We start from the raw sequence: 23,832 nt of genomic DNA on the forward strand, positions 1-23,832 counted from the left end.
TGAGTGTTTAACCTAAGATAAATCTCTGCACCTCATATAGTAAGTAAAAGCTATCTAAAAATTAATCAGCTGCATATGGATCATGACATGATCACAGGGCTGTAAAATAGAGCTTTGAGCAAGTCCAGGTCTATATGTCCAATATCCAAAGACTTCTTCTCTGAGGGTTTGCTGACAGAATGTTAAACTGATCACCCTGGGGTATCTGGGAGAGTAGACAGAATCGCTGATCTGACAAGAGGAGTGAGTAAGTGCATGTTAGAAAATGCTACATGAAGAAGTCCTGGTATGAGAGAGCCCCCTGGTGGACTGTTCGTATATCACAAAAACAGAAGGTGCCAACGTTTGTATTAGCGTACTGTATGTATTGGCTGTGTTTGGAATTTAATTCTCAGCTCACTATTTACTGAATTCTGTATACTACATTAAATATAGAATGTATAATGTATTCCACAATTGATACTTTGTTGTAACCTGATCTTGTCACATTGCATGTTAGCGCCGTCCAGTTAGCATCATGGAAATAAAAAAAATATTTTGTCTTTTTAATAAAAATGTGTGTAAAAATGTCTTAACCTTTGTCTGTCTTCACAAATAATGAGTTGAATTGAGAGAATATGTTACAAATCACAGTTGTATTTAGTTCTGGTTTATTCATCACACTAAAATGGGGGTCAAGTCTAGCACATTGCATTGTGTCATACAGTATTACATACAGTATGATCAGTTGTATACTAAATATTTTAGCAATTATAGCTCATCAGGGTATTCTATTGAATATAGAAAATGTGCATACTATGCACAGTATACTCTAGACTGTTATGCATGATTTCTAACATAGCCATTGTTACATTTTAGAATACCTCTTGTTGATGTCTTACAGATGGTTATCCAGTTTCGACAGTTATTGATCTTTCTTTCGTACATTTTTATATAGCAACACTTGCAATCTTTTTGAGAGCCTCTGATGGCTATATCTCTGTGTTTGTGTCTCTCTCTCTCTCTATCTTCTATTTCTCGCTTTCGCATTCTCTTTCCTTCTCGCTCACCTGTAAACAGAACAAACTGAGTTGAGGATTTGTGATTTATTTATTTATGACTCAGAGGGAGTGGGTGTCAGAGTGTGTGAGCATCTGTGTGTTTGCTCATTTGAAACCTTAACATTGGTTACAGCGCTGTCAGCAAATAGAGTCATCTGATCTACCTTGCCTGGATTTTAAAATAGAAATCTGTTGATAAACTAGAAGTCCCATAACTGAGCCTTAAATATATACAGGTGCTGAGCGTGCCTCAGTGATATACTCGTAGATGTCAAATCAGATGTGCTATATTAGGCTTTATAACACTTTATATGAAACTAAAACAGCTGTCATTAAACATGGTCAGATCATTAGCATTAAATCAAACAGCTTAGATGTATTATATAAATATTGAAAAACTGTGAACAAGTGTACCACGGAGAATTGCTACTGTTTTAAAGACATAGGGTGGTCACACCAAATATTGATTTAGTTTACTAATATTGATCATGTTTACTGCACTTTGTACTATACTGTACAGTATTTTGTTTTTATTTTATTTATTTCATTTACACTATAATTTTGTAATTCAGTTCTACACTGATGCTCTATCTGCTCATTAAATGATTCAATGATTTGGCAACATCCACACATAATACATATTTGTTTACGCCTCTCATCCACACTGGAGAGGTGCTTTCCTACACCGTAAACAAAGGCTAATTTGGCTACATCAGCTAAAAGGGCTTTGTTTTCAAAAAGTTGCTCGTCCATAGAAACGTATGAAAACTTATGAAATGAAAACGTATGAAATGAGGGCATCTGCAGATGCAAAAAATTGCTGTTTCATGTACGGTCTGAAACGCAATTGTCCTTGTATCGCCCAACAGCAACTTCAAGTAAACTTCCCGTCGCCTTTTGAAAAATTGCAATGTGAAGGTTGTACAGTAACATTTATCTTTAACAATGCTATCAAAATGGGTAGCAGGCACAACAATGCCATTACAACATGGGCTGCCATCTTGATTGTTTTGGGTTGAATGGATCATATGACTGCATCACATGGCAACAAAAACGTCATCGTGGTCAGATATCTCTGTTTCCCCTGTCCACACTAGAATGCAAAGATCCACTTGGGAGAGTATTTTCAAAAAGCTCAGTTTTTGCTGTCAGAAGCGCCATCTCAGCGTGGACGAAAGGCCAAAGCACTTTCAAATTAAAACATGTTAGTGTGGACATGGATGAAGACTTTCGAAAACACACTCCAGTACAGCATATTTTGGAAACTGATGACTTTAGGAAAGTGTGGACCTGGCCTTTGTTTTTTTTTTTGTTGTAAAAACTTAGATTTACTTATCCATTATAGTGTTTTCAATTGATAAATTGGCCATAGATAATGATAGTTTGACTCTAATAATCATGTCTGTCTCTCTCTCAGAAAGCGTACTGTGGCCACTGCAGTGAGAGGATATGGGGACTGGGGCGTCAGGGCTACAAGTGTATCAACTGCAAGCTACTGGTCCATAAACGCTGTCACAAGCTCGTCCCACTGACCTGTCAAAGGCATATGGTGAGTATTTTAGTTTTTAGTCTTTATTTGGTCACCACCAGACTTTAAGTACTTGAAAAATATAAAAGCATAAACCATTTCTCTGGTATTTGTCATTTCGTTCAACTGGAAGTACATCCTCAGCCATTGTAAATGACATGACAGTTCAATCACAATGGAGTTTTTACTTTGTTTAAAACTTGTAAAATCATAAAAACTCATAAATCATCTTTACAACACCATCTTTTGTATAGAAAATTCCTGTGTTTCTCATAGTTTATTAATTCAGCATGAGATTGTTGGTTTATTAACAGTAATCAGATTTCATGATTTCTTTATACAGAACCCAAAGCTGAAGAGCTTTAGTGACACTATCTGACTTTTACTATATATCTCTCAGTTTCTCTCAATCTTTTTTCTAGACTGAGATTACTTGAGATAAAATCATGTTCTCCACAGGTCAAGGCCTCGCATGCCTTTACAATAATGTCTTCAGAGAGGGACACATTATTATACTTATAGTAGATTTATAGTAGTGTGATTATGGCCAGGTGTTACATTTATCTTTTAGTGTGTTTTTGTCATATTTTGTGATTACAAAAGCTTAATCAACAGCTTTTGATGCTGTATAGGTTTCAAGAATTTAAAGGAATATTCCAGGTTCAATACAAGTTAAGCTCAATCGACAGCATTTGTGGAATAATGTTGATTACCACAGAAAATGATTTTGGCTCTTCCATCATTTTCTTTAAAAAAGTTTAAAAAAATAAAATAAAATAAACTATAAGTATTTTGTTTATGGATTGGGCCCATTCACTTCCATTGTAAGTGCCTGAATTGATACCATAGTTTTTTTTTTTTAAGAGGGGCAAGTCAAAATGTATTTTTGTAGTTATTAATATTATGACACAAATGCTGTCGATTGAGCTTAACTTGTATTGAACCCAGAATATTCCTTTGAAGACAACATTAAACATATTTCTGAGTGAAACTCAGAATTCTGTGGGAAATAATGTAGGACAGCACTTGATTTTAACCATAAGATTGGTTTGGTTTGTGAAAAGTAGGCTATGATATTATAAAGTCATTTTAGAGGCAAAGAAATGTATCATTGGTGGAAGATTATGCAAAAAAATTGTCTTTAGAATAGTGTGCATCGTGCATATGGTACATAAGAAAGTAAATAGGGTTAATTTTGATTTCATGCAATAACTGGAATTCAGAAGACCACAGAAGAAGAGACTGAGATGAAAACAACTAAACTATAGATACATTTTGTCTATATCCATTCTCTCTCTCTCTCTCTCTCTCTCTCTCTCTCTGCAGGATCCAGTCATGCCATCACAGGAGCCGTTGGTAGACGATGATAAAAGTGGAGAGGAAGTGGAGCTCCCCCCTGAGGACCCAGAGGAAACAGACGCAAGTAGGTCTTTATCTCTGCTGTGTGTGTGTGTAAATGCTGTTTTTGTGTGAGTATTGGGGTCATTCTCTCCTCTATCTGTCAGAGGGCACTGCTGACTCTGGGTGGCTACTGTAGTACGTCAGGTGTGATTAATGTTGCATTAACCCAATTGAGAGAGACAGTGCTTCTCTCTGTTACGCAGGCCAATCTCTGTCTCCCCCTGCTGGGATCTGCCTAACATTACAAATTCTACATGTCTCTCATTGAGTGGCATCCAAATTGTGGTTCTTATTAATGATTTGTTCAAACTGATTTTAAAATAACTTTAATATAAGGGAGAACTTTGTTTGGTAAAAGTGTGAGGTTGGTGACATAATAAACAATAAAACATTTGAGCAATCAAGACAGTATACAATCTTATCGAAAACAAGCTGGTTATAGCTGATAAACTGCAGTATTTAACTAAAATGTATTTTACTACAGATATGAAAAAGTAAAATGGCATGTAAGCACTTTTGGGAACACTTTTGATAAACAAATAGCTGAATTATTGTTTTGAACAGGTGCATTGAACCATCTGAATGAACCTATTCGCTCAAATGTCTTACAAATATTTGTATCATTTAAATATTCACTATTTTAAATATGACAAAAGCAATCAAGAAATATAAGAACAGTATTGTTAGGGGTCAGAGGTAAAAACAGTGAGTTAGTAAACATTTTGAAGAACAAAACAGTTATTTATAAAGGACTTGCTTATTATACCCACAATCTTTCACTCCATCTCTCTCTCTCTCTCTCTCTCTCTCTCTCTCTCTCTCTCTCTCTTTCTCTCTCGCTCTCTTTCTCTCTTTCAGTTCCAGTCCCTTTCTTAGCACACAACCGGAAAGTGGAAAAAGCTGAAGATGACGCAGAGGTAAGAATCAGGTCATCCTTTATGAGAAACTCACATCATGGCACATGCATCCCAAACTCACAAAGGCAGTGTCCGAAACTCATGTAATTGTCTGTTTATATTCTGCCAATAAGAAACAGGCATTGCTTTTATATAACAAAACCTTGTAAGGACAATGATTTCATACAGGCTTCCAAGGCACCATAACATAATGTCTAATTAGCTAGAACACTTTAAAGTAAGCTTTATAAGGTAACCAAGTGAATATTTAATGACTACAATGCTTATTTCTTGGTAAAAATTGAATCATTTGAAATAAATTTGAATATTTTTCAAATATTTTCTTTTTATAAAACTGAATCTTTTTTATGAGGTTTAGGGTTAGGGGATAGAATCTATAGTTTGCACAGTATAAAAATCATTATGTTTATGGAGAGTCTTCATAAGGATAGCCGCACCAACGTGTGTGTGTGTGTGTGTGTGTGTGTGTGTGTGTGTGTGTGTGTGTGTGTGTGTGTGTGTGTGTGTGTGTTTAGGAACTGAAGGCAGTGGTGGATGGTATCGATGGGATTCAGATCTCTCAGGGTCTTGGGCTGGGTGACTTTGACCTGATCCGGGTCATCGGGAGGGGAAGTTACGCTAAGGTGCTGCTGGTTCGACTCAAGAAGAACGAACAGATTTATGCCATGAAGGTGGTGAAGAAAGAAATGGTGCATGATGATGAGGTAACAGACTGTTGCCATGGTGGTGATGCTTAAAGGGATTGTCTCTAACCCCCCCTCCCCCCAATCATTTTTTTTCACTTCTGTTATTATTTTCTCGTAGTTCTTAACTCCTATGGCTTACTTTCTTTCATGGAACACAAAAGGAGATGTCAGGCAGAATGTTATCTCCTGAACTGCCGTATCCGGCTCGACCTTAGCCCAATTGGGGGCCAGTGGTGTGCACTCACGGCCCTGCCCAACCCTTCTTCTCATCACTGTATGTCCAGACAATGCAACTGAATGGTTGCCAGAACTTTAAAGGTCCAAAAAGCAAATAAAAGCACATAAAGGCAGCATAAATGTAATCCATACGACTCTAGTGGTTAAATCTATGTCTTCAGAAGTGATATGATAGGTGTGGGCAAGAAACATATCAATATTTAAGTCGTTTTTACTATCAATCTCCAATTTTACGTCACTTTAACATTCTTCTTTTTTTTTTTTTGCCGATTCGTATTCTTCTTGCATATCGCCACCATCTGGGCAGTTAGGAGAATTTATAATAAAAATAGACTTAAATATTTATCTTTTTCTCACCCACACATATCATATCACTTATGAAGATATTGATTGAACCACTGGAATCTTATGGATTACTTTTATGCTGCGTTTAAGTGCATCTTGGTGCTTCACAATTTTAGTACCCATTCACTTGCATTGTGAGGACCTACAGAGCTGAGATAAAAAAAAGTCATAATCTGCGATGCTTGAGGGTAAATTAGAAAATGTACATTTTTGGGTGAACTATTCCTTTAACATCTTATCTTGTGTTCCACAGAAGAAAGTTGTAGGGGTTTGGAACAACAAAAGGGTGAGAAAATTATGACAATGTAATTTTTGCATGAAGTGTCCTTTTAAGTGCAGGGCTGCTTTAATTTCATGGTTATGCTTTAGGTTAAACATTAACATTTACTAAGTCCTAGTAAAGAAATAAAACATTTAGAACACTTCTGTCAATGGAGAAACATGTTTCATTCCACATAATGATGTAATTAGTGCATCTACCAGCAGAGGCTAACCGAAGCTAACCATGACCCATTTAAATGTTTTCTGTATTTTAAACTTTAATTTTAAATATGACCAGTAGAGGGTGCTGTAAGATTGTGCTAATGGTGAATCGTTTGCTATATCCTCCCTCCATCTCTACTAGCTTGAAATAGGTATTTAGGGGATTTCGCAAGCTCATTTATAGTAAAGATTAAGGATACCTTCTAACTGTATAGTGAACCTTTAGTGGCTATTTCCTGTGCTTTAAAATGTCCTCATTTTTATTATTTCTCCATAAAGTTTAAGAGCCAAATGAAGCTAATAATTCATGTATGCTATTTATCAATGTGTTCTTCTTCTTCTTCACATTCAAACCACATGTCATGTCTATTTATATTATTTATGATAATATAGTGCCAAAACTGTCAGATGGACCTCGTAAATCAATGTCCTAGATTAGTTCAATTGAGTTTACATTTACCTTACTGTATTAGTCCCAGGGTCTAGTGATTGTATCAGATTGCAATGCCGTGGAATATCATATTCATATGCCACATGTTATTGCGAGGTTCAAATAATAAAATGGTATTACCATGGTAACATTTCCAAAAAACAATAATAATACCAGTAATACCGTTTGTTAGTGACTGACTCTAGTTTTAGACTACAGATAATGCTGTTTTTCATATATTTAGGTAAGGTGCCAGGTCGATCATTTTCAGTAGCCATTCAGTTTTAACATTAAATTAAAGTTAGCATTAGCAAGATAGCATTTGGCCAATGAATTACAAATTAGTAGTTTAGTTAATAATTTTGCCCGAAGAACTTACAATGCACTTCTTTTTGGGACAATTCCCTTTGTAGGTTTGAACCTACAACCTTTCAGTTTCCAGCCCAGATCTATAGCCACTACATTAAACCATCTATTGATTGTTGATGCCAGCTGATTTTCTTTAGCATTTTCTGTATCTTTATTCTATCACTATATCATTAAACATGTTCGAAGGCACATCTTTCTGTCTTGTGAAATTCAGCCGAAGATAAACTCCTAACCCCAGCTGCCTCACAGCCTGCTTCACTGTTTCTTAAAAACACAAGATGAAATTCTTCATTCTCTGTAATTCCCCTGGAGGGAAGTTGCCAAGACCACCACAGAGGGGACCATAAGAGTTTTCCACATATTTGAGTCTTAGCCCCCAATGCAGAGTTCTCCTAAAATGAGCTTTGATTGTAATAAGTGTAAATTGTGAGTTTATATCTGAAGCCCTAATACATTGCAACTTCAAACTTACTATGATTTTATAGAAATACAGTGGCCTCAAAACCTATTTGGACACTTTAGGATCTCTTAAAAGGTATGAATTTTCTTGTATAGATGGCAAAATATCAAACCAATCATCTGCAAACATACAATGCTTTTTCATATTTGATGCTTGATAGCTCCCAGTGCAGAGTACTCCTAAAATAAGCTTTGATTGTATAAGTGTAGATTGTGAGTTTATACTGTAAGTACTAATACAACATTAAGAGACACATTATTCTATTATTGTTTGATTTTGAAATCAAAGCAAATCCAGAATACAACTTTAGCCATTCCTATTTTTTTTTATCTCTTTCTTTCTCTCTGAAATGAAACTTGATCTGTGTAAACGGGTCAAACAGAAAGACAAATCGAACTATGTACAGTCAAAGCTTTTACACCTATCAGCCACAACATTATTAAAACCACCTGCCTAACAAATTGTAGGTCCCCCGCGTGCCAGCAAAACAGCACCAACCCACATCTCAGAATAGCATTCTGAGATGATATTCTTCTCACCACAATTGTACAGAGATCTGAGTTACAGTTGACTTTGTCAGTTCGAACCAGTCTGGCCATTCTTTGTTGACCTCTCTCATCAACAAGGTGTTTCCATCCACACCAACAATCATGCCATGGTCCATATAACTGAGATAAAACAAATTTCCCCATTCTGATGATTGATGTGAACATGAACTGAAGCTCCTGACCTGTATCTGCATGATTTTATGCACTGCACTGCTGCCACATGATTGGTTGATTAGATAATCGCATGGATGAATGTTGGTGCCAGATGGGCTGGTTTGAGTAATTCTGTAACTGTTGATCTCCTGGTATTTTCACACACAACCGTCTCTAGAATTTACTCAGAATGGTGCCAAAAACAAAAAGAAAAATACATCCAGTGAGCGGCAGTTCTGCGGATGGAAATGCCTTGTTGATGAGAGAGGTCAGCAGAGAATGGGCAGACTGGTTCGAATTGCCAAAATCAACGGTAACTCAGATAACCACTCTGTACAATTGTGGTGAGAAGAATATTATCTCAGAATACTATTCTGAGATGGGGGTTGGTGCTGTTTTGGTGACACAGGGGGGACTTACACAATACTAGGCATGTGATTTTAATGTTGTGGCTGATTGGTGTAGTGTTTATGCAAACTTGGCTCATGCAGAAGCATAAAACCACGCTTGGCTGCCAGCTAATGCACATGAATAAAGTTCACAAACCCCTGGTTGACCCAGAGCAAAGGTCTGTGATGCAATTGACCTCTGAATTGGCACAAAAAGAGAGGGTAATGATTTCCAGGAAAGCAGGCTTTGCTTCGAGGAACTTGTTCTTTGTCTCATTTTTGTGTGCTTTACTGTACTGTATCTCCTTATTTATGTTCAGCAGTAACCATTTACACTAATTTAAGGTTAGTTGAAGGTTAAGGTCTGTTGAACACAAAATGAGAATTCTGGAAGAATCTTCACACAGATATTTTCCTTACAACAACAGTTCATAGTGACAGGGTTACAGAAATGGACAGGAAAAACACCATTTACTCTTACTGTTACTGTTTACTCTTAGTGGCATACTGTTCATGTGTTGCACTTGCTATAGTTTACTTCCATGTTGTTTCTTCATCAATTAGCAATGTCAAATGTATCACTGAAAGAACAGCACCACCTTGAGTAAGAGATAGCATGTATAATATGTATGTGAACATGCATATGGGATACTGATAATTCACCATTGTTGCACAGAAAATCAACATGATATAGTGTTTATATGTATGAATATAGCATTCGTTTGCCTTGTAGTAAACAAAGAAATAGATATCATGTGATAGTAAACTTGTATAGATATTAAATAATCTTAAAAATAGAATTTATTGAAGTGCAAAAAAACAAACAAAACAAACTAAACAAATAAACAGACATACCCAGATTCTTTAATGACCCAATACACTTGGTACTTAAGCCATTATCATTTATTTTATTTGTTTATATAACAATTTTGGCTTTTTTTCTTCTTCTTTTTTTTACACTATTTATAAGATATAGATTGAGGAATACTAAAGAAGTGTGGGCATAGCTCCAAAAAATGGATGAGGTAAAGACGCAAGGTTTGCGTTAAAGGGTTAAAGTAGTCCATAAGACTTGTGCGAAATACTCTGAAGACATACAATAGCTTTGCGTGACGAACAATCTATTCAATGCAAAACTTGTTTGTGTATTTTTAACTATAGTTTGGGGAATTCTTTTTTTGAAACTGTTATCCCTAGTCTTTGAGCTTAAGTGCTTTGTTATTTTTCAGCTTTAGTTGTTGGGTAACAAAACTTCTGTGGAGTATTTGAGCTGATTGAAAGTGTTGCCTAATGTTCAAGTGTTGACAGCAACTGATATTGCAGACACACTTGACTTTATCAACACATCACTCAGCCAGTGTGATCCCATCTGGAAAGTTTATTTAGCATTACAGATGAAAATGTGTGTCAGCTGTACATTTGAATTGTACACTGTAGACTGTATACACTACCAGTCAAACGTTCGGACATACCTGAGTGAATTTATATTTCTCATGATAATCTTAACTAAACTAGCTTTGTAATGTAAATTTGAATTTCTCAACAAAAGCATTAGTTAAATTTTTTTAATTAAGTAGGCAGTGATGGAAAAGTATCCGACAAGTTCCAAGCACACATGGATTTTTCTTTCAATACTGTTTAAAAAGCATCTCAGGTGGCTACATAATGAAGTTGGTTGAGAGAATGAGTGTGGGATGGTGGCTACTTGGAAGAATATATGCTTTTTGGTCTTCCATTAGTGTTATTTCATAATTTTGCTGACTTTGCTATTTTTATCAAATGTGGAAAATAGTAATAAATAAGACTGAGGAGGTGTGTCCAAATGTTTGACTGGGTCCATAATTGACTTGTGAATTGTGATATTGTGGTTTATTTACATGTCTGTTTCTCTTTTCTCTGTTGTCTTTCCTTTCTGCATTGTACATATCTTTAAAAGAGGAAGAGAAAGGTGCTTTTCTCATTTAAAATATATGTTTTTATTTCAGAGATTTGACGCCCTGACAGCATGCATAGTGCAAAGTGTTTTCCGCTGTTAAACGATCCAAGATCAGGTTTTTCTCAGAAAACACATCTCTGAGGCTTGTTTTATTTTGCCCTGCATTAGTCCCCACAGTATAGACAGTGAAACTTCATGTCCTCTTCTCTAGTTCTTAGAAAACAGTTAAACAGCTTGTTGTTATTTTCCTGCATTTTTCATGAGTAGTCAAACCTCTCTCTCTCTCTCCCTCTCCTGTAGGACATTGACTGGGTCCAGACAGAGAAACATGTGTTTGAACAAGCATCAACCAATCCGTTCTTAGTGGGACTTCACTCCTGTTTTCAGACAGAGAGCCGGTGAGATAAGAACATATTTCATTCAGCAAACTACACAGCTTTAAAACATAGTTCATCCAAAAATAAAAATTCTTCCATCATTTCCTCACCATGTTGTTCCAAACCCGTATGACTTTCTTCAGTGTAACACAAAAGGAGATGTTAGGCAGAATGTTAGTCTCAGTCACCATTTCATCTTTTTTTTCATACAGTGAAAGTGAATGGTGACAGCTTCTTTTGTTTTCCATGAAAGAAAGTCATATGGCTTTGGAATGAAATCATGAGTAAAAGATGATTTACTATTGCTTAAATAATCTACAGAGTAAATTACATCTTTGCCTATAAGAAAACAATCACCTTGTATTTAATTAATTAAAGCTAAAATGTGTAATACCTACACACTAGTTTCTCAACACAAAACACAACCAAAATGTATCTGAAAGACTGTGCTTCAGGAATGTTTTTTGCTCTCCGTTCAGGCTGTTTCTTGTGATCGAGTATGTGAATGGAGGAGATCTCATGTTCCATATGCAGAGGCAGCGAAAGCTTCCAGAGGAACATGCCAGGTACGTGACATGCCAGGTGTACCTCCCTCATCAACAAGGCATTTCTATCCGCAGAACTGCCACTCATTGGACATTTTGTTTTTGGCACCAGCAGTCCCAGTTCTACGAGGGTGCTAAGCACCCTCAAACTAAATTTAGAGCACCCCCAATTGCAGACTACTGCGTGCAGGTCGATTTATCATGAATGTTTTTTATTAGATCTTTCATTTATCTGGCTTTTAGACCTATCGCGCATCCACAAGCGTGTGCAAGTGCTTTCTCTGCACAAAAAACAACAACTTAGTGCACAATAGTGCACGGAGGGGACACGTGAGCAAAACCAAGCGAAAGAGGAAAATGTTTGCTCTTTGTGTTATTTGTGAAGTCCCTCACACCTGTATGTGAATGTTACTCTGGTAGTAATCATTTATCAGTGTCATGCAGCCTGTTTTATTCAGTAGTGTGCTGAATGGGATGCCAAACAAACCATTGATGAGACCCACATCATGACCCATGAGCCTGTAAACAGGTTGATAATGTTTTCAGTAAAACTAGTAAATGGGTCGACTTTGCTGCCTTTATTCAGTTTTAATACCACATGATAGAAAGTATAGCAGCAAAACTTCAAGCAATCGCAGAATGGTCCCATCAGTATACACTTCAGAAAATTGTGCATCATTCATTGAGTGCATGTCTGAGCTTAAAAGACACAACTATGCAGAACTTTTCATCTTCTCTGTTCCATGTTCTACTTAATGGCTGATGTGGCCCCAGTACCAAAATAATTGCACACCCCTGCTCAATTGAATATGTAAGACTAATACTGTAAATGGGCAAGCAGATTTTCTTGAATCCCAGCAAACACAGAAAAATCCTTCAAAACGTATAAATGTGTATGATTCTGCAAATCAGTGTGTCCTAATCTGCAGGCGCAGAATTTGGTGTGTCTGTATAGTTCTTTGGATTTTAAAATAATTTTAAAACCCACCTACGCCATTGTTTTGAATGCAGCTATCATACACTGCTGTTAGTTTTTATTACTCTTTATGTGTCAGGATGGTCTGTTAGATGATGACTCCCCAGTGAATCCTGTTACAGTGACTGATCAGAAAGCTGGTGTAATGCCCCCTTTCACACGTCTGATAAACTGAGATCAAACATTGGCTAATTAGGTGAGTCAAGCGTACCCCCAACTGGCCCTATCAATATGCACCCTGCACACCCCGCATATGCAAATCAACATGCTAATTGTGGCTAATGAGCCTAAATATTCATGAGATTCTCCTAAAGGTCCCACGAGCCCTCACTGCGCGCCAACATGAAGCAAACGTAGCAGAGTGCCAGTCTTGAAACCTGATCAAAATTGTCACCACTCATTTTTCCTACTTTGAACACCTTTCTTTTTATCTTTTTTTTTTTTTTTTTACTCTAACTTTAGACAGTCAAATGTTCCAACTGAGACAGAAGGAAGTGCATTGGAAAATTCTGGAAAACTTGTTTATCTAGATGTTTATCTACGTTTTCCAAAAATAAATCTTAAAAAAAATATATATATATATATAAGCAGCAATAAATGGGGTTCAACTGGCATAGGGCCTTTAAGTGCATGTGATACAAGATTTTAAAAATGGTTCTGATCCGTAAACAGATATATAGAGATAAAATAAAGATAATGCAATATAATTTTCAACGCTCTCAGGTAAACAAGAGATATTTTTTATTTTTTTTTAACATGTCTGACTGTTAAAGTGCCAATTATACTCAGATCCACTTTAAATTTTACTTGCTTCTTTGGAATCATGTTTTATTGGTGTACTAAATTTCAATCAGAGCGTTTGTTTAGGAGTCTTTTGATGGCTTTTGGTTAAACTAAGCCACGCCCATATATTTAAATTATCCTATTATAGCTATTCTAAATAAAGCTATTCTACATTTTATATATATATATATATATATATATATATATATATATATATATATATATATATATATATATTTATATATATAAAATTATTGGTTTTATACTAAACCAATGTACTACACTGGTTTTGTCGAGGTTGAGTGAAAAGACTAGTTCACAAAAATATATATATTTTTATTTTATTATCTCTTAAATAGTTAGATATTTAAATATTTACTTACATATTTTAAATACTTATATCTTAAATATTTAACGAACAATTTGATTGACACCTTTGGATCTTGAGGCAAAGTTGCTCAGAATTTGGAGATCTATGATATGATATGAATAATGTGTGTCTGTGTGAATCATTGCAGAATACACAACCATTCAAACACATGTAAAATGCAATGGCACAAACTTTCATAATTTTATAGCATAGTACATCTGGCCTTCCACATATCTTTCTTGTTAGAGCCAGTTGTCCTTTGTCTTTGAAGAATGTAGTGTACACCTTTGTATGAAATCTTTTGTCAATTTCAAGCATTGTATAGCCTTCATTCCGCAAAACAATGATTGACTGACAAGTTTCTAGAGAAAGAGTTTCTTTTTTGGCATTTTTGACCTAATATTGACCTTAAGACATGCCAGTCTATTGCATACTGCGGCAAAAAAAAAAAAAAAACACAAAGACAATGTTTCATTTAATGAACCAAATAGCTTTCAACTGTGTTTGATATAATGGCAAGTGATTTTCTAGTACTAAATTAGCAATTTAGCACGAAAACTCAAGATTTGATCAAAAATGGTGCTGTTTTTTACATCAGTAATGTCCTAACTATACTTTGTGATCAGTTGAATACCACCTTGATGAATTAAACTATCAATTTCCTTCCGAAACATAAACATTTGTACATTATTCCAATCTTTTGGCCACCAATGTATGTATATATATATATATATAGAGAGAGAGAGAGAGAGAGAGAGAGAGAGAGAGAGAGAGAGAGGATAGCCTCACTGGATATTTTTGTGTTTTTGGCACCATTCTGAATAAATTCTAGAGACTGTTCTGTGTGAAAATCCCAGGAGATCAGCAGTTACAGAATCTACAGCCCATCTGGCATCAACAATCATCTATGCGATTATCTAATCAGCCAATCCTGTGGCAGCAATGCCTTGCTTAAAATCAAGCAGATATGGGTCAGGAGCTTCAGTTAATGTTCACATCAACCATCAGAATGGTTGGCAGAACTCAGAACACAACTGTGGCGAGAAGAATAGCAGCTCAGAATGCTATTAGCGCTGCGGTTGATTGATAGGTCGAGCTTTCAACCTTGAAGTCCTTGTGTGGCAGTGCGGAGGGCGGGGCCGGGTGTGCAGTATCACGCCCTGCCACACCTTGTTTTCACCAGACTCGTGGTTGTGGAGTTGAAAAATATCTCTCACATATCCACTATCATGTATATACAATTATAACAGATGCTATACCCCCTATATGTCACCCTAGAACTGAAACGAATGCAAGTATGACAAATAAAAATAGACCATGACAGAAATGTTACAACTTTTTCCGTCAGAGTAATAAAGATTGATTTCTAGCGCAACCTGTATGGCAAATTATTTGTTTGAAGACCAGAGAACAGCATGATATTTCTGTTGAAGCCTTCCCAGTGATGTGGTCATGAATAAAATGGGAAAATTCCTCTCACACGATGCAAGCCGCGACCACTCGTGCGTCAACAATTTCCATGCGAAAAATTGGTTGGGAGCTTGCACGACAGCCAAAAAAAGATTTTTGTGTAAATATCTTCAAGAGTTATAGGCATTTGGATAAAAGTGGCCATTGACGAATTTCATGTTTTGATGTACCGTTGCCAAGGTGAATCAAAAGTTTTTTTTTTTTTTTTTTTATAATAATCAATATTGAGACTCCAGAGAATATTTCTGCTCTGGTTTGGTTCCAATCGGTCTAACGCCTAGGACTTGTTTGCAAAAGTAATTTTTAAGAAAAATCGCAAATTACGAATAACATTTTATGAAGAAAATTAAATCGAAGATAGCCATTTTGTTCTGCTTGAGCCAAGGATTCCAATGATTTAAGGCACTTGAGTGTCCTAAATATACGGTTTAGGAGTTGTGGCCCAAAACACGTATGCCTATGCTACAGCGCCACCTATTGTCCAATCGGGGCGAGAACATGAGCATGTATAGCCAGCTGGAGTACTACCATTCCCCAAAGTTTCAAGTCTCCAGGCCTTATGTTTTTTTCTGCATGATCAGTTTTAGGGCAGAGGAATAGTGCAAATCAAAATCTTAGCAATTTTAATAGGGTTTCAACATTTCGTGCTTGAACCCCTAATGAGCATATGAGAGTTTGTCATGGTGCTTCCATATACTGGTATATTGATTCTTAAAGGGCTATTTCACCAGAAAATATCTTTCTTATGCAAAACACAAAGGAAAAAATCTATTATATTTTTGTAATTTCTAATTGCACAACTAAATTTTTTCCAGCTTTGTTGAACTAGTATCAGGGCTGTTTCTTAGCTAAATACTTAATTAGTAGTGTAATATTTTTTCTTTTTTTACACGCATTTTAGGGACAAAAACCTGAAAAATGTATAAGTGGTAACCAGGGCATTCACAATCTTTTGTTCCTTATCTGTATGTTCAGTGATAATGAGTCTTACCAATTATTTATTTTTTCCTGTTTCCTGCAGATTTTATGCTGCTGAAATTTGCATCGCTCTTAATTTTCTGCATGAGAAGGGGATTATTTACCGGGATTTAAAACTGGACAATGTACTGTTGGACCAGGATGGCCATATCAAACTAACAGACTATGGCATGTGCAAGGTAAAGCCTAATGATCATTATTAACAGCAATAACAATAAAAATACCTCTTTACAGCTAGAATGTGAACAAAAAGTGTCACTCATATCTGCATTTCCATTGTTTCAGGAGGGAATCAGACCGGGTGACACCACCAGCACATTTTGTGGGACACCTAACTACATTGCTCCTGAGATCCTGAGGGGAGAGGATTATGGTATGACAACCTGTCCTTATACTTCATGATCCTAAATGACACAGAGCCCAACATTTAATATAATATTATTTTAGAGGGATTGTTTAATAGATTGATACTTCTCTCTCTTATTCTGCCTCACCCTCCCTATTTCTTTCTCTGCTTGTTTTTCTCAGGGTTCAGTGTAGACTGGTGGGCCCTGGGTGTGCTCATGTTCGAAATGATGGCAGGCCGATCTCCATTCGACATCATCACTGACAATCCAGATATGAACACAGAGGAATATCTCTTTCAGGGTGTGTTCACTGGCCCCTCTCAGCCAAAACAACACATTCAGCTCTTATATTTATGCATACAACTTTAACAATTATGCAGCCCTAACTAAAAAATGAATTATTCATATTAATCCCTGTTTTAAATTGAAATTTTAGCTCAGTGAGTGTCACCATTGCAGTGAGCTCAGGGAATGTTCCCTTGCGGAAAGTAAATGAGATCTATTGAAAGGGCCAAAATTCAAAGTTGCTGAATACTAAGTGCAGTGTTTACTACAGAATTTTGTTTTTGCTGCAGGCAAGCCCCCAAAACTACCACCACAATAATTAGTCTTTACCACATACTAAACATTTACATTTGCATCTCTTCAAACAAAACTCTTATGAATGTATATCAGCGTCATGTAGACATCCAGTCAGTTAGTTAATTCTGCAACTGCTCTGATGGATTCTGCGAGTAATTTCGCTGCTTCCAACCAATAGTCTTTTTGATTAATTAAAGAACCTAATAAGCTAATAAGAGTCATTTGTTCATGAATCAGACTGCACTAGTTATGTTGTATGTTTGTTTTTGCATACCAGCAAACTGTCTTTGTATTATTTTTTTATCACATCACTTCAGACTGCATACTCACTAAAGAAAATATACATTTTTTGCCATGACGCTATAGATTCAGCAGTGCTGTATAGTGCTAAATGTAAAAACAAATTATTTGTTATAATTTTTGGTGAAATGTTCTTTAAAATTAGTCAACATTTCATAATATTCATACATTTCAGTAGATTTTACTCTGACTAAAATGGCATATAACTTTAGTCGACAAAAATAAAATTTTAGTTACAAAAAAAAAAAAACATGTTTCAAACTGAACCAAATTTTAACCAAATATTTGTACTATGTTACTACTTACAATTATTTAACATGTATCAAACAGATTCATATTTTTAATATGTAAGAATAAACAACAAAAGAAAACTGAGATAAACTCTTAAAATAAAAGCATATAATCAATATAATAAAGTATTTGCTACTTTTTAGAAGTTACTCATGTTTATACAGTTTTTTGGATATTGCATTACCTTGAATTCACAACAATAGTTACTCATATGGACTAGAGCTTAACTTAGTTCAAGTTCAACTGTTTATTTGTTTCATTGTCTGTGCATATGTAAAATGTAATATTACAGTCATGTTTTAATCATAGCTGCTGATTAATGTCACATATGTTGGATGTGTTTGAGTGAGGTAATTCACCAGTTTGTAAAGTTCATTGTACAAGTGTACAAGCTTAAGCAAAAGAAGAAAATCACAAAAATACTATGGCTGGATTATTTGAATACATTTTTTCTAGATTTTTCTTTCTTTAAACTAAATAAATAAAACAGTGTTAGTGCATTGTTAATATGGTATTTTTCAATATATATATATATTTTTTTTCTCTGCATATTTTCATCAACATGCAGAATGAAAACTGCTTGATTATCATCTTTTCTCCTCTTTGTTATCGTTGACAAAATAAAAATAAAACATTAAAATGTTATTTTAGCTAACAAGATAAACACTGGGTGCAGTAAACACTGGACTAAATACTGTAACTGATGATATGTAAACATGGAAAGTACATTCATTCATTTATTCCTTTTCCAAAAGTTTTCCAAAAACTCTTTATCCCTAAAGAAATGAATAGTACTTTTAAATAATATTTTTAAATGATGTAAGCTTACATGTTAAGACTCTGTTTCAAATGAAAGCTGTTTTCGCTCACAGAGTAGTGCAACATAAACAAGAGTCAGTATATGTTCTTTAAAGGAAATTACATATTAGTTATCCATATCCCATATTTAATTTTATGTTAGTGAGACATTCTTGGGGTATTTGTGTCACCCCCTCCTTTACCTCACATCCCTGCCATCTCTAAAGCAGAGACTGTGTGGTCATCTGCTTCTCTGTCTGTTCTCTCATCCTCCAACCGAGAGGGCAGCATGCTCCTGGATCACTCGCATTCATACAGACACGCACAACATGAACCTGGATCTGTCTCCAGAACCGGAACTCTATTCACTCCATCCCAATCTCAGTCTGTCCATATGCTGCCATGCCGTCCAGATCCAGCCTCTCCCAGCCCTACACTGCCATCCCCCATGCTGGTGCGCCGCAGCCCACCCAGGAGCAGGGCAGATGCTGCCACCACCAAGCCAACATTTAGCAGCTTTTGGGCCGGCATCCAAACCGCGTCACAGCAGCAGGGCACAGCCCCAGCGAGCCCTATATCCCTTTAGCTTTTCATTTGGCAAAGAAAACAAACAGGGGATGTGGCATTTAGAGAGGGGAAAGATAAACACTCGTCTGCACTCTGTCTTCCAAGACAAAGAAAAGAAAGAGAGAGGGATGAAATTGAACAGGCTTTTCTTTAGAATGGATACACAAGACACACAAGTAAAAAAAATTATCTTTTTGAAAAGAAAATATGAGACATTGAAAAGACAAATTTTCTAAATTTTTTGTGGGATGTTTTAAATCCTATATATGCTATATAAATGTAAGGAATTATTATTATTATTAAATCCAGTTAACAGCGCAACAAAATTTGACGAATTTACAAAAATAACCATGGTGGAGGGAAATCTTTTTAGGCTTTGATTGAATATTGAAGGGTTTATTAAGATGGCTCTAGTGTGTGTATATGTGTTTGTGAAGGTGTGTGAAAAGATGTGTGTGTGTGGGTTAACATCGCCGCACAACACGATTAACATATTCTTCAAGAATGACTCATACTCTTCTATCTTCTTTCTTTCCTTTTCTCTCTTTCAGTCATTTTGGAGAAGCCGATACGTATTCCCAGGTCATTGTCTGTTAAGGCAGCGAGTGTACTGAAAGGTTTTTTAAACAAGGTGAGAGCAAGATGTACCGCATATACCACCACATTCATAAACTTTTACAAACTCTGTAGTGAGTGTGATACAGCTGCCATAATTTTGCAAATCAAAGAGACAAGAAAAAGAGAGTAAATTGGACAAAAAATGGACAATAGAGCACAACAGCAGGGTTACAGAAGTCAAAATCCCATTAAAAATCTCCATAACAAAACAATAATGTATAAATATTTCAGTGCAATCCCTCATACAAACAAATTCTTATACCCTTGTCTTTTTATCTGATTTTCAAACATGTATTTAATCAAATGTTGTTGTGATTCATCTCCTGGTGGTTGGTTGGGTTCAACTAAAACTTGAACTAAAATATCCATGCTAAATTTAGGAGGGTCAAGGGTCCCCTCCAGATGAATCTGATCTCATAAGGGTGTATGCACTAGAGTTTATGTGCCTGTGTGTATTTGGCTTGATTAAATCTGTGAATAATGAAGTGTCTTTCTTTAATCGTCAAGACAAACTGCATTTATTAAAAAGCTGGAGTTCCTCAAACCCAGTAACAGGCTGTAATCAGTGTTATCAGCCCTCTTAGCTGCTGCCTGATTCATTTGGATTAAACGAGAGTATATCAGCACATCCTGGATCCACATCTAATGTCTCTGAGCACATGATAGCAACAATTTGTGAAACAGTGACTGTATTATGCAAAGATTTCAGGAAAGTCAAAGCACTTAAGCCATTTCAACTGATCACTCTTTAGAATTAAAGGGATATTTCAACCAAAAATTTTATTTCTGTATTGTTCTGTAAAATATACTCATCCTGATGTCATTTCAAACCAATTCAATTTTCTCTCTTCCTTAGAACACAAAAAGTGAACCAACATGAAGTGCTTTTTTAAAAAAAGAATTGTCCACTGATAATTTTATGAAAGTTTTTTTGCACCAAAAGGGTCACAATTTAGTAATATATGATCATTTTCCACCCTGTTTTGGCCCTCTGTCTGAAACTCTTGGTTTTGGCCTAAGCACCTCCTTAAAACTTCAATGTAAACAGCCACTGTTATGATTGGCTAACATCATGCAGCCCCTCAAATTATGTCTAAATATCAAGGAAAATTGTATTCTCCATTTCATGACCCTTTTAATGAAAATAAATGAGAACTGGGGACGACAAGATCCAAAATGACAAAAAATACCATAAGAATATCATTAAAGTGGTCCAGTTTACTTGTATTCGATATATTCCAAGTCTTCTGAAGTCATAAGATATCTTTATGTGAGAAACAGATTGAAATTTAAGTAATTATTCATCTTTCTTTCCAATCTGTTGCAACTATATAATTGAATCAGTGAGCTTAACTTGAGATCTGAATCAGTCCAATTTATGAAAGAACCATTAAGATCAGATTTGTGGACTAAATAATTGATTAATTGAAAAGATCGAACTCGAAAGAACTATTCGCTTCTCTTGTCCTGTATGGAAAAAAGGGGAAGTATATTCTTTAAAAAAAATGGACTTTTTGTATTTTAAGGAAGAGTCATACAGGTTTGGAATGACATAAGGGTCATTTTCAGATTTCTTGGGGTGAACTACTATAATCCTTTAACACATTTTGGTTAAACCCCATTGAAATAGATGGTACACATAAAATGAAGTTATGTAAATATTTGTAAAGTTCTGGCTTTTGTTAGATGTGTTATAAATGGTTTGTTCTGTTTAGGACCCGAAAGAGAGGCTGGGTTGCCAAGTTCAGACCGGATTCACAGACATCAAGTCTCATACATTCTTCAGAAGCATAGACTGGTACCAGGTAAGCATATGTCACATTGTGGCTTTAGTGTTTTGGGGGACTTTTGTTACTTTATTATTGATAGAAGCAGACAAGAAATGATTTGGGATGAGGGGGGTGGGGGTGGAAGGATGAGATCATGCCACGTTGCTGGCCGGATTCAAAGCCATGTCTCCCTCAACTTGTCTGAAGCACACACACCAGAGGTGGGTAGATTAACCAAAAACTTTACTCAAGTTAAAGTACAATTATTTTAAAATAATTACTCAAGTAGAAATAAAAGTAACAATGTTATAAATTACTTGAGTAAGAGTAAGAAACTATCCAATAAAAAGAATACTCAAGTAGTGAGTAACTAGTTACTTTCGTAATGGATGCAGGATACAGAAAGTTTCATGGGGTTGGAAGAACCTGAAAGTGGGAAAATTATGATATAATATTAATCAAAGGCTGAACTATTACTTTAAGGATACTTCTCAGATTTGGACGAATCTTACAGTTAGAAGTTTGGAAACCATTTTCTAGTAATTATTACGGTGAAAAACATAAACTATGTCGCACAGTCCCAAGTTGTATATAATGTTTAATTATACACTGAAGCACGATCATGCTTTATTCATGCCTTCTGTCATTATTTCACAGCTTTTTATGTCCTGCGTCAGTAACGGTCCGGCATTGTCAGTGTCGAAAGAATTTAGATAATTTAATAAAACAAAGCTGCCTGCATCTGTCAAACGCTGTGCCTTGCATGTGCAGAAATTGTCACAATCGCGATAGGCAGAGCAAAACATTTGCACTTAACGTGGACATTTACAAGGATTTATACAGTAGACACTGATATGTTGCAGCACTGAAATAAAAATGCAAACTTAGAAACTGAGGTCATAAGAGACCAGTTACAGATGCACGCTGAAAATGAATGAGTATCACCATGACACAGACAAGTCCACACTGTCACATTCTCTAAAACGGACTTCACCATGTTTCCTTAAGTTGGAGCTGCAATTTTAATCTTGAAATCAGGCCCAGCTCCACAGGGGGGCCTGGGTGGGCCTGGCCCACCCTATCATGAACTTGGCCCTCCTTGAGAACTACACCTCCACCCATCCCTCCAACTGTTCGGCCCACCCGGCAGGTCCTATGGCCCACCTTACATCTTAGAGCTGGAGCCAAGCCTGCTTGAAATATACCCTTGTCTTGGTGTAAGATTAAGGCATTGTGTGGAGTGAAGAAATGTTTGTTTTGCATGCTTGTTGCTTTAGTTTTGAATGTGACTCAAGTGACAGCAGTGAAGTTCTGCTGATTCCCATTAAAAAATCTCAATAAATTGTGCATTTATTAACACGTATTAAATTAAAACCAGTAATTTAATGACAGGAACGCTACCCATTGTAATGAAGTAAAGGAAAACATTTTCATCAGAAATTTACTTGAGTAAGAGTGAAATTTACCCACCATGAAACACTCATAAAAGTAAATTATTTCCAGAAAGTTACTCAAGTACATGTAACTGAGTAAATGTTGCATATTACTGCCCACCTCTGACACACACAAATTAAAAGGATAAGGCTTTGACATTAGTTACTGTTTTTATTGCTGTTTTTATTTGCAATTGGGTGATTAAACATACTGATGATCTTGGATAGTTCCTTTCTCTTTAATATAAAAACTGTCATTGAAGTGGCCCATAATTATTACATATTATAAAACATTCCTACAGTTCAGCAGCACCTGCCTGACCTGATTTAAAATAACAAAAGTACTGACCCAAACCCAGGCCCAAATCAGCTCCATTAGACATTACTCTGAACAATAGCAGAATAGCAGCTCTACTAAAGTCTGCATGATGTCTTATGACATGACGTCTATTTAAGGGTTTAAGGGTTACAGCACTTTTAGACTCTGGGAATTTGTGAACTATACTTTGGGAATGCAGGATGTGTAGTGTGTGGCCATTGATAGATACTCCATACCAGCAGCAAAAATGAAAGAGAATATCAAATGAAGTTTGCTGAAACGCCACAAGGTTGAAGAGGGAATGGTAATTGATCTCATAAAGCTGATGCACACAATGCTGAAACATGAAAGTCAGTGATAGAACGTAAAATATTCAGGAGCTGCAGA

The 23,832-nt window shown here is 35.9% G+C and overlaps 1 protein-coding gene across 1 annotated transcript; it reads left to right on the forward strand.

Moving 5' to 3' along the window:
• Positions 1-2,457: 2,457 nt before the first annotated feature.
• On the forward strand, positions 2,458-22,869 carry LOC127642328 (protein kinase C zeta type-like; the record flags this gene model as incomplete). Its single annotated transcript, XM_052124932.1, has 12 exons — positions 2,458-2,589; positions 3,895-3,991; positions 4,828-4,886; positions 5,402-5,590; positions 11,223-11,320; positions 11,779-11,865; positions 16,465-16,600; positions 16,707-16,794; positions 16,950-17,069; positions 19,858-19,937; positions 21,640-21,729; positions 22,732-22,869. Coding segments are annotated over 12 exons (1,314 nt in total), but the record flags the coding sequence as incomplete, so codon positions are not given.
• Between the last annotated feature and the right edge of the window lie 963 nt (positions 22,870-23,832).

The sequence above is a fragment of the Xyrauchen texanus genome, unplaced genomic scaffold (genome assembly GCF_025860055.1).
Source record: "Xyrauchen texanus isolate HMW12.3.18 unplaced genomic scaffold, RBS_HiC_50CHRs HiC_scaffold_551, whole genome shotgun sequence".
Classification (NCBI taxonomy): Eukaryota; Metazoa; Chordata; class Actinopteri; order Cypriniformes; family Catostomidae; genus Xyrauchen; species Xyrauchen texanus.